The sequence below is a fragment of the Theobroma cacao genome, chromosome 5 (assembly GCF_000208745.1).
Source record: "Theobroma cacao cultivar B97-61/B2 chromosome 5, Criollo_cocoa_genome_V2, whole genome shotgun sequence".
Classification (NCBI taxonomy): Eukaryota; Viridiplantae; Streptophyta; class Magnoliopsida; order Malvales; family Malvaceae; genus Theobroma; species Theobroma cacao.
The window spans coordinates 30,922,586-30,938,315 of record NC_030854.1 but is presented as its reverse complement, the minus strand read 5'-3'; the positions used below and the strand labels follow the sequence as shown (position 1 = coordinate 30,938,315).

At 34.0% G+C, this 15,730-nt stretch overlaps 1 protein-coding gene across 1 annotated transcript; it reads left to right on the top strand.

The window, feature by feature from the left end:
* Nucleotides 5,418-15,529, top strand: LOC18507145. The gene is made up of 9 exons (XM_018121012.1): nt 5,418-5,644; nt 5,799-8,374; nt 10,862-11,323; nt 11,430-11,993; nt 13,352-14,176; nt 14,399-14,929; nt 14,988-15,200; nt 15,303-15,350; nt 15,452-15,529. The coding sequence occupies exons 2-9, from the start codon at nt 5,849-5,851 to the stop codon at nt 15,527-15,529; spliced, it is 5,247 nt and encodes a 1,748-aa protein (XP_017976501.1). The 5' UTR covers nt 5,418-5,644; nt 5,799-5,848.

The window sequence follows — 15,730 nt, the reverse complement described above, 5'->3', positions numbered from 1 at the left end:
GTCACCACAAGATGTCATCGACATCTAAGAATTGGAGCGTGTGGCTAATGTGGTAATACCACGTGCACTTTTGGAGTGGATTACTAATGTGGTGTTTTTGGGTTCAAATGACATTGATTGCTGATGTGGCACATCAAAAGGCTACCACGTGGCATTTTTAGACGCAAACACGTGACAATTTATTTTTCAAAAGATGCACTTCCTGAGCTTCGAACCAAGTCCTCTAACAAATAAATCAGTGTATTTACCCTCACACCGAAACACTTATATTTAATAATGCCTTACTTGAATTTCTTTTCTACTTTTCTTCACGCTTTTTCTTTCTTATTTTTGTCTTTCTTTTCATAAAAACTACGTCATTTTAGAACTTTCTTATTTTTGTCATTTTATGGAAAGAATGTTATGTCATTGTTGCTTGAAATTTGAGTCTGGTGAGATCAATTTTTTGTACAGTATCTTTCCATGACGTATTTATCTAAAATTAATTATAAAACTTGTTAAAAATTATACTAATCGACATAAATTAAATAATATATATGATATTACATAGCAAATTATCAAGATTAGTAACAAACAATATGACAATTTTCTATTCACTGATCAAAACTAAACACAAAATTCAAATAATCAAATAATATATCTACAAAAAAAATCAAAAAAATAAAAACTCATCTACAAGAGGAAACTAACAAACACAAAATATGAATGAATGTAAGAAACTACAAGAGAAAATTGTGAGAAAGGTATTACGTATGGCTCACACATTAGTTAGGTTGACAAACTATCTTCATCTACAAGGCACCTTACATTTTCAAACATTATCCTTTATATTGGACAAGTGTTGCGTGTGTGACTAGTTTGTCTATAAGTTGAACATACTTTTGGTTGTCGCACTCATGAGGCACCGATTGACTTGGAAATGGTGCCAGATTTATAGATGGAACTACAAATGGGGATGGGCAGTTTTATTTATTATGCCCATACCTCTTGCATTGCGAACATCTCCGTGCTCGACTACCTTCACCAGTCGATGAAATCCTTTTCCTTCTAGGTTTTCCTACTTGGCCATGCCAAGGTGGTGGCAAAACGACAATTTATTTCACATGAGGGGGATGTCCCACTCACTAGGATGCCCTATCGAGCGAATGGACCCCACATAATCCTCCACCAAAACGGTTGTCTTGTAATAGTCAAAATAGAATTCAACAGCTTCACTTTTGCATTTATTTAAAAATACAATGAACTCAATGTTCAAGCACAAAGTAAATGCTATGTTACTTATGGTTTAAATAAGAAATAAAGATATCATGACCTTATTGCTGTAATGGCATGGCTGCATGGCAATAGATATGTTTAGAACTCACAACATGAACACGTCTTCCTGGACAAGTTTACAAGTTCGTCCATCTTCTCGTCTTTAACTTCAAACTCCACTCAATTGATAGGTTTAACTACAAATGGATGTGCAACATTGAACCGTTTGCTCAACTGCATGGCAACCCAAGGGCTGAGGGGCGTGGTCACCTTGGTGGCCTCCTTGTATCGATCATGGAACCAACACAAAAACATGTCTATGATGAACTCGATCAAAACAATGATTGGCATTTGTCTTGCATGCTTCAAGCATGAGTTAACACATTCCGCAATGTTAGATGTCATGAGTTGGTATCGCCTTTTCGGTGAATGTGCACGTGCCCATTTCTGAGGGCCTATTCTCATAAGGTTAGAATGGGCTCCCGCGTGAATCTGCTTGAGCTGGTTCATATGTCTATTGAAATCGAAAACCTTATAGCAATCTCAAGCAAAGGTGAAAATCATAGAAATGTCGTCGCGCTTGAACTTGTTTTAAAGTTTTTCTTCAAGTGGTAACCGCATAAACCGTGATGCGCTTCTAGTTATGCATTTTGTATTGCTTTCTTAATACCAAGATGCTGATCATAAATGAGCATAATGTTTTCAAGACAACCAACCGCATCACACAGATGTAATTGGATATACACACTTGTTCACATCTTTCTATACAATGACAAATAGAACACCTTTAAACCTACCTTTTAGATGTGTTGCATCAATTGCAACCGTAGGACGCATTACATCCTTAAACCCTCGAATACAAGCCCCGTATGACCAGAAACAATATTTGAATTTGTGTGCCTCATCAATAGCCATTGCAGTGACTGTATTGGGATTTTCTTGTTCCAACATATAAAAATACGAGGGTAGTAGTTAAAATGACTCATCTGAAAGATCGAAAACAAGCCTCTCCACATACTCTTTCACTTGTCAGGCCTTACCATACAAGCATTCCAATCCCCACTGAACCCTCATCAATTATGTCCTTAGGTCTTAATGCTACTCCATTAGCCTGAAGCTTGTGTGACATAAGTTCACCAATTATTTTAGCACTTACGTTTTAAAATCGCCTTTGCAAACCATCGACAATAAACACGTATACTTTGTGAAATGTTTGAACTTGCCAATATTCTCCTTCAAGTAACTTCGTTGCACACACACTGAATTTGCATGCCTTGTCTTTACAACCAACCTCAAAAAGTCCTTTACATGACCTTTTGACGCTGATCTTAAACTGCTCTTTTAGAGCCAATATGTTCAAAGCTCGTTTCAAATCGGCCTTCGAGAAAAACCATTCTTCCTTTGTATAAGCGATCATCGGCACATGTCAACTCCTCAGTGGTAATTGTTTGGAAGGATAACCTTTCTGCACTTAGAATTAGCCACGTACGAGAAATTCTTGCATTTCTCCTTTCCTGATAATTGTCATCGAGCAATGTCTCAAGCAAACGAATCTCGTTCTCACTAGTGATGAGGCTATTGTATATGGGGTTATCACACTGAACATCTCCTACATCAACACCTCCAACAGGTTTCGTTTCGCCTTCAACATTATTGCAAATTGGAATGTCACTGTCATAAAGCCAATCATTGTTTAAACTGTCATCATGCCATTCATCACGCTCGTCATTGAAATTGTCATCAAATCTATCTTCACCGACAAGGAACAAATCCTTATTTCCCTTATCAGATGCAATGTCACCCTTCAACGTCGTAGTGTCCCCCTCCAACGTCATAGTGTTGTCCTCAAGTGTTGCATTCTCATTTAAAAAAGGCATTACACCCTCTACAGTTTCACCCGATTGTTGCATTTGTTGGACAAAAGCAAGTAATCGGTTCAATGCATATGCTGATCCAAATTATGCAACCAACTGTTTTGTTAATGTCGTGTGTCTACCGGGCTACACAAATTCTTGTGCATACGTCAATTGCCATTGTTGTGGGTTACGGACTGAATGCTATGGTATATGTGAAGCACTGTAAATCTCATTTTGATTGAGCTGATTACCATGTTGTACAGCTTCTTCATGTGACATAACATTTGTTTGGAGTTCCTTAATGGTGACATAACATTTGTTTGGCGTTCCTTAATGGTGACATACACAGCCGAAACATTCCTCTGTTTTAGCAGAATTAATGCAACATCCTCATCGTCCTTGATAATTAGGCATGATAGCTCTTCGAGTGTACTGATAAATGCATGTAACTCAATCTCGTGAATTTTTTAGTTTTCCCTAACAACATCTTCAATCAGCTTCATCAAGCCCACAAATGACAAATCACTTCTAACCCCTCGCATTTGTGACTCACCACCCTTATAAATGCCATCCACCCACTAACCATCATGTCTTATCACAAGTCGTACAATTGGAACCCCACTGAAATTTTGAAAACAAAAAATTTGTCTATCATTTTACACATTACATGTCGTGTTCTAAAATTTGTCAGCCATTGATTACACGCAATGTTCAAAAAATGTTACATGTCATGTTCAAAAATGTTACATGCAAGTTCAAAATTGTTACGGACCATGTTCACAACATGTTACATGCCATTTCAATAAAAATGCTACACGCCATGTGATAACACATGTTATTTCAATATATTTTTTACATGCCATGTGCATTATAAATGCATAGCGGGTAACAACTTTGGGCAATGTTTGTTCTAATTTGCACAAAAAGTTTCAAAAATGAATGTGTTGCAGTAATAAACCCAAAAACATACATTGATGTCATCTCTGCTATAGGGTCTCTTTATTGACTACGATATGGCCAGATGTCGAGAGATAGACCACAACACAATGACGATGGTGCTTAATTGAGAGTTGGTAGAGCTGATACAATTCAGAGAGTTGAGAGAGCTGATGATGATGGTGCTCAACAGAGAGTTGACAAAAGCTAATATAGTTCAAAGAGCTAAGAAAGAGAGCTAAGGAAGCTAAAATAGCTTAGCATTTATTTCTATTTTCTCTATGACGGGAGGGAAATATCAATAGATTAATTTGCCAAGATGTTTTTAAAGGCATTTTGGTCTACTCATGCTTGTTTTTGGATAAAAACAGATAACTTTATATGAGTGGCTATTTCTGAAATCACCTTATGAGGAGAGTTATTTCTCACAAGTTTCTCTAATTATTTATGTCTAAACAGCAAAAGTCCTACTGTATTGTTGCGTCGTTCTTTCATTTGGACAACAGGGTGGTGGACTGATTAATATATCCTAATCTAGGCACCATAATTATTACGTCCAGATGCCAACAACCCTATTGTCAATTTGTATTTTGAGGCTCAGTTAGTGTCCAATTTCTCCATCGTTGGATATTTTGTTTCTTTTTTGGTTACTTTTATGTATTGTTATTTTTTTTAATCACAAAAGTCTAAAATTGATTTTGATTTTGATTTTGATAATTAATAATAAAATTATGTATTTTTAAAAAAAATAATAATTTATTAAAAATTAAAATTAAAAACTGATAAATGCATGGAATTTAATGAGTAGATCAACGACATGCATATAAATCGTTTTTAAAATACTAATATAAATCGTTTTTAAAATACTATCTATCTAAAAAATTTTATCACTAGCATTTGAATGGTGAATATTTTGTTGTAGTACTTAATAAATTAAAAAGTCTTACTCAAATAAAGCATTCCTAGAACTTGTTTTAAATTTTTAAATTTTTTTATATTTGATCTATCTATCATAGAAATTTTTATTTAAGCATTACTACAAGACTGTCATAATGCTCCGGACGGTCCAATCCTTTATAGACATCTGGTTTATATAAAATAGAATTTATGGAAGTATTTTCTTTTAATGTATTTGGCAGTTTCTGCACTATTCTTGTCATGTTGAATTGACTTCTTCGTTGGCCATCACATCTGCTCTGAGCTTTGTCTACCTAATTCATTGAAGTATTTTTTCTGAATGTATTTGGTAGTTTCTGCACTTTCTTAGTGACATACTACACACTTGCGTCGTTAGACATCACATCGTCATCAACCTAATTCGTGGTGGTATTTTTTTTTAATGTCTCTGGCAGTTCCTGCACTATTCTTGTCGTGTCGCATTGACTTCCATTTCGTTGGCCATCGCATCTGTTACCAGCTTTATCTACCCAAAACAGAACTTTCGTTCTTAGACTTTGTTAAATACATCTCGCTTTGCTCTGTTAGCCCCTTGCTTATGTTGGAGAATTAATTGCTGAACTAATCTTTTCAAGAATCCATCTCTTCTTCAATCTCATCAGTGAAGGTGAAGAAAGGGGAAATTCCTCTCTTTTGAGGAGGTACGCCACTGAAACCCCTTCCAATTTTAGGTCCTTTGGTTTCTTTTCATTGCATTGGTGTTGCGTGCTGCATAAGAGGCTTCTCTTTCTGGTCGTTTCATTGTAATTTTCTATTCTGGTTTTCCTTTTCCACTGTCTTCTTTTTTTTTTTCAGTTTGCTTCTCACAACTTATAGAAGGAAAAAAAAAAGAAAAACAAAAGAAAATGGAGATCGTTGTTGGCGTTGTTAGCTCCATTGTCACTACAGCTGCAAAGTACACCATCTCTCCCATCAAAAACCACTTCAAATACCTTTGCAATCATGAGAACCAGGTCTGGAGCCTCAAGAATCAAGTTGAAAGCCTGAAGGATGCAAGGCAAAGGGTACAGCATTCTGTTGATGCTGCTATGAGAAACGGTGAAGAGATTGAACACGATGTCGACAGGTGGCTGACTACTGTCAACAAGAAGATCGCTGAAGAAGTAGAGAAAGTAATGCAGAATGAAGACAAAGCAAAGAAAAAGTGTTTCCTTGGCTTGTGTCCTGGTTTCTGGACTCGTTACATGCTTAGCATGGAAGCCGAAGAGGAGGCGAAGGCTGTCGCTGAGCTACTCGAACAGGGCAAATTTGACAGCGTTTCGTATCGTGGAGGTCCACAAGGTACCATGGTCGCATCTGTTAAAGGTTTCGAAGCATTCGAGTCAAGAACGCTGGTTTTGAATGGAATCATTGAGGCACTGAAGGATGCTAGTTTCGGTGTTCTAGGCGTGCACGGGATGGGTGGCGTTGGCAAGACCACGCTAGTCAAAGAAGTTGCTAGACAAGTCAAGGAGGGCAAGTTATTTGATTCCGTAGTTATAGCAGCCGTAACTCAGACCCTTGATGTTAAGGACATTCAAAACCAAGTTGCAGAGCAATTGGGTTTAAAATTTGAGGAACAGAGTAGGGTTGGAAGGGCACTTAGACTACGAGAAAGATTGCAGAAAGAGAAGAAGATTCTTGTTGTTTTGGATGATATTTGGGAAAGATTAGATCTCGAGGAAGTTGGGATTCCTTTTGGAAATGAACATGAGGGATGCAAGATACTGCTAACGTCTAGGCATCTCGATGTTTTATCAAGCGGGATGGAAACTCAAAAAAATTTTGTAGTTGGTCTTTTATATGAAAAAGAAGCCTGGGACCTGTTTAAAAAGATGGCTGGTGACTGTGTTGAAAGTTGTGATTTGCAGCCTACAGCTATCGAGATAGCAAAGAAATGTGCAGGACTGCCAATCGCCATCGCAACTGTTGCAAGGGCTTTGAGAAACAAACGTTTGTTTGAATGGGAGAATGCTTTGCGTGAACTAAAGAGGCCTTCATCAAGAAGCTTCACAGGGCTTACAGCGGATGTATATTCAGCTTTAGAGTTGAGTTACAGTTGTTTAGAAGATGAGGAAGTTAAGTTCACTTTCTTGCTTTGTAGTTTAATTGGTCATAATGGATTCGTTCAAAACTTGTTGCAATGCGTTATGGGTTTGGGTTCCTTTCGTGGTGTCAACACAATAAAAGAAGCAAGAAATAAAGTATTGACAGTGGTGAGTAAGCTCAAATCGTCTTGTTTGTTGCTTGATAGTTATAACGATGAACGGTTTGATATCCATGATGTTGTTCGGGATGTTGCCATATCAATTGCATCAAGGGACCACCATATGTTTGTGTTAAGAGATGGTGATGTGCTAAAAGAGTGGCCCGATCAGGAGACAATGAAAACTTGCAGTGTAATTTTCTTAAGTTCTCCCAATATCAGTGAGCTTCCGGATGAGTTGGAGTGTTCACATCTTTCCTTTCTCTTTATGAACAATGATGGTTCAGTGAATATTCCAGCCAACTTCTTCAGGCGAACAGAAAGACTCAAAGTCCTACATTTGGCTGGAATGCAGTTTCAATCTCTACCTGCGTCAATTAATCTCCTAACAAATCTTCACATGTTGCGTTTAAATCGATGTGCACTGGAAGACATAACCATAATTGGAAAGCTCAAGAAATTAGAAATCCTTAACCTTGCACGCTCAGATATTAAAGCGCTTCCCAGGGAGATAGCACAATTGACTCGGTTAAGGTTGTTAGATTTGAGGCATTGCACTGAACTCAAAATCATCCCACCAAATATCTTATCCAATTTGTCCAAATTAGAAGAATTATATTTGGAAGATAGCTTTGTTCAATGGGAAGATGAAGCACTTGGTAGTGAAAGAAGAAATGTTAGCCTTGAGGAATTGAAGCATTTGTCTCATCTAACTACTTTGTATGTTGATATTCCGAATGCCCAAATAATTCCAGAATGCCTTTTCAGTGAGACATTAGACAGATACAAGATTTTTATAGGTAATGGTGCATGGGAGAGGTTCGCCAAGTACAAATGCTCAAGAACACTGAGATTCAAGCTAGATACAAGCATTCACTTGGATCATGGGGTGAAAATATTGTTGAAGAAGACAGAAGATTTATATCTAGATCAACTTAAGGGTATCAAGAACGTAGTTGCTGAGTTGAATAATGGTGAAGATTTTCCACATTTAAAGAAACTTCACATTCAAAATGGTTTGGAAGTCCAGTATATAGCAACGGAGAATACTCAATTTTCTCAGTTACAGTCCATGACACTCCAAGATCTACCACGGCTCATTGGCTTTAGCTCCGAAGAGAAGACGAGTTCCACATCCCAGAAGGAGCAGAGGAATACAAGCACCAAGCCACTTTTCAATAAACAGGTATTTATTTATTTATGGAGCATTCAATGGCTTAATTACAAATTTCACATATATATAGGTTTCGCTTCTCATTCCATTTTCGAACTTGAGCTTTTATTGATATTTGGTAACGACATCAAGCAGTATTCTACTTCAAATTCTAGTCCCTACTCTCTTATTTGTTTTGTTAAGCGTCTTTAATTTAATTAATTATGAAGCTATGGAAACTAAGTAGAAACTCTCTCGATGGCCTTTATAGCTTTTACCAGGATAAATACTCCATAATTCTTCTATATTAAATATGTATCTGTGTACCTTTTAGAATTAATATATTCTATATTCATCAATTATTAATGAGATTGAGCTACATTGAAAATTTATTGTGATATATATATACACACTTAAAGTTAATCATTAGCATTACTATATATAAATGCGTGAACTTCAAAAGTATAAATAGAGAATAGTATATATACATTTGATAGTTTATTATCTTAATTATTTGTCTTTAACTGAGAGCTTTTTTATTTATTTTCTTATTGGCATGGAAGTCCTTATTAATGTTAACTTTCCATAATTGATAATTTTTTATCAAATTAAATATTGTCTAATTTTTAATTTATTAATTTTTTATTACCTTGAAAAATGTATTATAATATATTGTAATTTACATATTTATTATGAATTTTTTATTAAAATAAAATACTATACATTAATTTATTTTTTATTAGAATAAAATACTATCTTTAATTAATCATACTTTTTTTACAAGCTGCTCTGTCTTGTGTGTAAAGCTCAAGCTAGCTATCATATGCACCTGATAATTGCATCAATTTTAAAGATTATTAATTTATATATTAGAGTCAAAGATAAGGTCCACGGTGACATCAATTTTAAGAGAAAACAAGTAATATTAGAGTCATATTTTATAGAGATATTTTAATTGAGTCGTGTATATATAAAATTTTAATGTATAAGGAGATTATCAATTTATATATCAAGTAGAACCTATGGGTTTTTTTTTTAAAATGTATTATCTTATAAATTTAGTAAATTATTAATTTACTACATTAGTCTCAAGTGGAGACCAAACAAAACTATTATTTAATTGAGATTATTAATTTATCAAGTATTAATTTATAAAAGCTATATTGTATTCTATAACTACGAACAAATATTCAATATCTTAGGATAGTGATTGATTTTTTCATAGAAGTCTCATTTTAAAAAAACATAAAACAAGCAATGAGATCTAGACAATTCAATAAATTTAGTTTTCAAATAAATTCTATAAAGATAAAAGTAACTAAAATATAAATTTAAAGCATCTTTTGTATGTATGTTCATCTATGAAAAAGAATTTACTACTACAACTAAAATTTCCATAGTATATGCTCTTAAAAATAATAAATAATTATATTACTATATTTATTTGATAAATAATATGATTTATCTTTTTTTGTGATAATAAATTAAATTTATTTTAAGTCGCATAGAATATAAGACTAACCAATTAATTTTAAATAGCTCAATAAATTGATTTCAGTTTATGTTGTTTAAAATAATTTGACAAAATGAGGAACCATAATATATAGAAAGTCATATATATTGTTAAATAATCATCAAAAGGTACTGAATATTTAAAAAAAAAAAGAGCTGATAAACAATAAATATTTCATTAAAAAATCAATTATGATCCAATGATAAGCAAGAAAAATGTTACTCTTTCTTACTAATAAAAATTAATTCATATATTCATATAATACACCATATGGAAGTTAAGTTATAACTGATAAATATTAATAAAATTTAGTCTAAGATTAATGATTTAATTAAAGTTTATTACAAAGTGATATACCTCCACAAGTTATTCAAAGACCAACTTAAATTTTTTTGTAAGTAATTCGGTTTTGTTTGTGGCATGAATGTTATACTCATTTTTAGTTTTTGTTATTTATAGGTTATTTGTCATTGATTACGGAATTGTTTTTTTTTTTGTAATTATTTATAAGTGTTTAATATTTACTCTTATTTTTTATGCAATCGATAAATAAATTTATAATTTTTCCTTTTGTCATTTTCATATTCTTCTGCCTTTAATGGACAAATAATTTGAGTGTAGACCTTGAACTTATGGGGCAAGTATTTTAACAGGGAGTGTGGGTGGCGGTGTTGAATTAGAAATTAGAAGCCCAAGTCCACCCTACCTAATTTGCTCCATCAACAAACGGCAATGCTTTTATGTTTTTCTTTTAATTTCATTATTAGTTAAAGTTATAATTCTAATTTCATGACGATCTATGAGAAAAAACTTAGTTAATACATTAATTTCACTATAAACGTCAAACTTTTTATTAAGAGAGAAAAGGAAATAAAATTTTGAATTTGATAAATTATACATATGAGGGTATTAGATCATTCAATTTTAGGACTTTTGGACTTCACAATTTAAAATATAGATATATATTCTCTAGATTTTTAAGGATAAAGAATCGTACTTGTGTGCAGATTGTGTTCCCTCAGTTGAAAAGCTTGCGATTGTCCTCAATTAAAACCGAAAGGATATGGCACAACCAGCTTTCAGAAACATATTGTTATTGCCTTCCCAATTTGAAGAGCTTCATCATTGAGGACTGTGATCACTTACAACATCTATTATTACCCTCTGTTGCTAGAAGCCTGATTCATCTTGAACACTTTGAGATAGTGGATTGCAAATGTTTAAGAGATATAATATTTACGGAGGAAATAACAGAAGAACAGGAAGATGTAATTTGCTTCCCTCGATTAAACTCCCTAAAAATAAAGTATCTTTCCAATCTCATCAAATTTGGTTCAGGAAATTATAATATTGAGTTCCCATCACTGAAAGTGCTGGAGATTGAGAACTGCCCTATACAAGAATTTATTAGCGAATCTAAAATGGAGGGGAAATATGAGTCAAGTATACAAGCTCTGTTCAATGAGAAGGTGAATTATTCTCTCACTGCTCTCTCTTGTTTTCCTTTCTCCTTGCTTTTTTTGCCTTAGTTTCATGAACTAACTCAAGTAATTCTTATTGGCACGAATTATGTAGGCTGCATTTCCTAGCTTGGAAAGGATGAGATTGTCCAGCCTGAGAAATGTAAAGATGATATTCCATGACCAACTTCCAGCAGGTCCTCTAGATTCTCAACTAAGGGAATTGGATATTAAGAATCTACCACAACTGAAGCATGTTTGGAATAAAGATCCCCAAGGAAGTCTTACCTATCAAAATCTACGAAAGGTAAGGGTTTGGCATTGTGGGAGTCTGAAAAATCTATTTCCTGCATCAATAGCCAAAGATCTTCCCCAACTCGAAGATCTAACAATAATATGTTGTGGGGTGGAGGAGATTGTGTCGTTAGGGGAAGGACTGGAGCAGCCGGTTAGGTTCAGGTTTCCTCGAGTGTCTTCACTGGAGCTTACATACCTAGAAGAATTGAAATGTTTCTATCCAGGGCAACATACAATAGTCTGGCCCATGTTGAAAAAATTGAAGACAGATTGTTCTACTTTTATAAAGATAGTAGCTTCAGAACGTCCTAGCATCCAAGAAATGAATGAGAATGACCGACGAGAATCCACAGAAGGACAACCACTTTTTTTAGGGGAAGAGGTATTATTCTGAGCCTTTACTTTTCCTTTGAAAAAACTAAAACACGGTCACATGCATGGCACATCCATATCTATCACAAATTCATAATTTTGAAATTTGAAGTATATATAATTTAATAAATCTTTTAATTTGTCACCAATTTACTAAAAATAAATAATAAATTAAAAAGCATATGTAAAATGAAATGAAAAAACATGTATTAAATGAAATAAATTCACTTTTAATAGAATTTATATATAGCACCATCATTAATTCCAATTTTAACTTATAAGAACATTAAATTTGTACTGAAAAATGTTTTTTCCTACCAATAATGCAAAAAGTTTGATTCTTGAAATATAAAATTTACAATACACATAAGTAAAAATTTTTGAATTTTTTAATGTATGTCAAGTAAACACACCTTTTAAAATTTTTTTAGGCATTTTTTTTATATGAATCACACTCCGTTTTAAAATTTTTATAACACAGTTTTTTAATTACGCTCTTTTTCATTTCAGTAGGAGCGAAGCCAGGGGACTGGCCCTTTGGCTTGTCAATGTTCCCTTGATAAATTCTTAGCTCTCACCTCCGTTGAATTTTCCATATTATCTGATGTCCCAAATTCCCACATTCTTCAAAAATACTGCATATGGTTTCTCCACTCTTAAAAATAATTTTTCTCATCAAACTTGAAAACTAGAAACTACAAGTACAGTATATTTGCAGGCATCCCAACACCTTGCAGGCAACAAACTCACAAAACCAAGTAAATCAAATTTGATAGCAAACAACAACAAACCCATTCTTAGTTCAATTGACGGTAAGATAAAGTTTATATACCTAGCTAACTAATGCCTATTATCGCATATAGTCAATCACATCCAAAGACAAGTTGAACCCAATAGAAACAAGACACATAAGCAAGAATGAAAGAAAATGTAATTTTAACCAATTAATGAAAAAATAATCATCTTATTATACATTTTATCTTGCACACAGCATAAAAATCATCTTATCTTTCTCTTAATATTGTTGTCTTATTATACCTTGTACCTTACACACAATGACATCTTACGATATTATTAAACATTTTGTTCAGATTAAAAATATCTTTCTTACACAAAAAATGAACGGGTTTATCTGAAAAATTTTTAAGAATTATTTATTTAAAAATTTTTTCAAATGAATGTCCAAGACACAATTTAATCATGTAATGTTTTATTTGAAAGATCTATATATTCATAAATTTAGATCATCTAGTACATCTATTGAAAGATTATCCACTGTCTATGTATGAAAAAAAGAAAATAACTTTTTTTTTCGACCCTGTAGAGCAACATTGACTCTGACTTTTTCCCATTTGATTGGTTTCGAAGGTCATTCCCCAATTAGAGGAACTGCGGTTATCAAAAATTGATGACATTGCAATGATAAGTGATAATCAGTTTCGTGCAAACTTCTTTCACCCTATTAAAGTTTTCGCGCTGCGTGGCTCCAATTTTCCAATTGGTTTCGTCCAAAGATTGAACAATCTTGAAAATCTTGAGTTGTTTTGTTGTGACTTCAAAGATCCAGTCTCTTGTGAAGGCAATGTTGCTGAAAAGCCCGATGCTGGGACACTCTCACGAATTAGAAAATTAAAATTAGGTTTTTGTGAAAATCTTAGATATATATGTAAGAAAGCGTCAAAGTTAGGCCACATTCTTTCTAATCTGGAAACTCTTGAAGTTCTGTGGTGTAATGATTTGATAAATTTTGGACCCTCCTCAGCATCGTTTCGAAATCTCACAACTTTGGAAGTGGAAAGGTGCAACAAGATGATAAACTTAGTTACACCTTCAGTAGTCCAAAGTCTGGCACAAGTAACAAAAATAAGGATAGAATACTGCGAAAGGATGACAGAAATAGTTGCAAACGAAGGAGATGAAGCAACATATGAGAATGAGATCACTTTCAGCAAGTTGAAATATTTAGAACTCTATCATTTACAGAGCCTTGCAAGCTTTTGTCCAGGGAATCATACCTTTAAGTTTCCATCCTTGGAAGACTTAATTGTGAGTAGCTGTCCTAGCTTGAAGGTTTTTTCTCAGGGAGTTTCAACCACCCCCCAATTACAGAGAGTAAAAGAATCGCGTAATGATCACAGAGGGCGTTGGGCTGGTGACCTTAATACCACCATACAACAGTTGTACTCCGAAAAGGTATGAATTAATTCATGTTACTTCCTCCTGCTACAATTTATTTTGCAAACTACTGCTACAATTTTACTTTTCTGATTGAAATATTGCCTTCTTTCATTGTTTTAGAAATAAATGATATTAGTTCTATAACTTTAAAGAAGAAGGTTTATCATTGTTATTTATATTTGTGATTAATGTTATGTTGTACCATATATAACTATTGCAATACATTGGGTTTGTTAGGGTGGATACCATCACCGATATTATTTGGAGCTCTCAGACACATTTTCTGAGTTGATGGAAATATGGAATAGGAGCCCTCAAGAGATTTTGAACTTTAAAAACCTTGGACATCTGGAAGTTTGTAATTGTAGCAGCTTGAAATACATTTTTACCCCCTCTATGGCTTTGAGGCTTAGGCAATTATGGACGTTCAAAGTAAAAGAATGTCCCTCGATGGAAGCAGTCATCATGGAACAGGGAGTTGAGGAGGAAGAAACGACAGATAAGTTCACATTCCCCCACCTCAAATCCATAAAAATTGAGTCATGTTCCAACTTGACAAGTTTTTATTCGGGAAGTCGAGCTCTTAAATTTCCAAATTTGCAAGTAGTGAGGATAGCGGACTGTCCAAGAATGAGTACAATTGCTTCTTCATCTTCAAGAGACAAGGAGAAAGAGGCGAGTGGTGATAGAAGTGAAAAATGGGATATTACTACAACTTTTTTCAGCGATAAGGTCAGTTTGTTAGCGAAGATTCATTTTCATATTTTTGCAAGATTTTATTTTCTTTTTGCTTCTCTTTTGTTTTTTTTTTTTTCAATTTGTTGAGTCTTTTTTCTTTTTCTCTGTTGTTGGGTATTGTAGTTCTGGTAAAACGACACTGTCAGCTTCAGGGATGCTATTACCTGACACCCTTTACAACACTGAGGTGGCTAAGTGTATCTGGGACAGTGATGGTGATCAGAATTTGATGTTAGTTATGACAGTTGCTTCTGTCGTTGAGCCTTTTCTTACAATTCAACATAGAGAAAACCTTTCTCAGGTGGTGTTTCATTATAGTAAATATATGGCCTTTTAATTTTGGTATGATTGCTTACTTTACTGGGTTTTTGTGGTTATTGTGCTCCTTCTTGTTTTGTTGTAGGGTCTACCCGAGTTGATTCCCGGTGCTCAGATTGATATTATGGTTGAGGTATAAGATGTCAGATGGTTGTTGATTAATTTAGAATGATAATTTGTTTAAGTTAATTTTTTGAGTTGAGTTTAATGGGATGGTGTGTTTTGATTTTGTAGGAAAATATGGGAGTGAATTTGGATAAAGGAGCTTCTTGTTGGGTTGCTGCACGATTACTGAAAATGGTGGGCGTTTAAATTGTTAATGTGCGTATTTAGAGTTTAAAAGCTATAAGAGCACTTTAATTCACACTAATATGTGTTGCACTTGATAATTTTGAATGAATATATTTCTGATTGTGACTAACCAACGAATTTTGAAGGTTGATGTTCCTAGATCATCCCGTGCTCTTCAATCCCTTGTTGAAGCTTCTTCAGGCTCACAAGAGCATGGGTGGG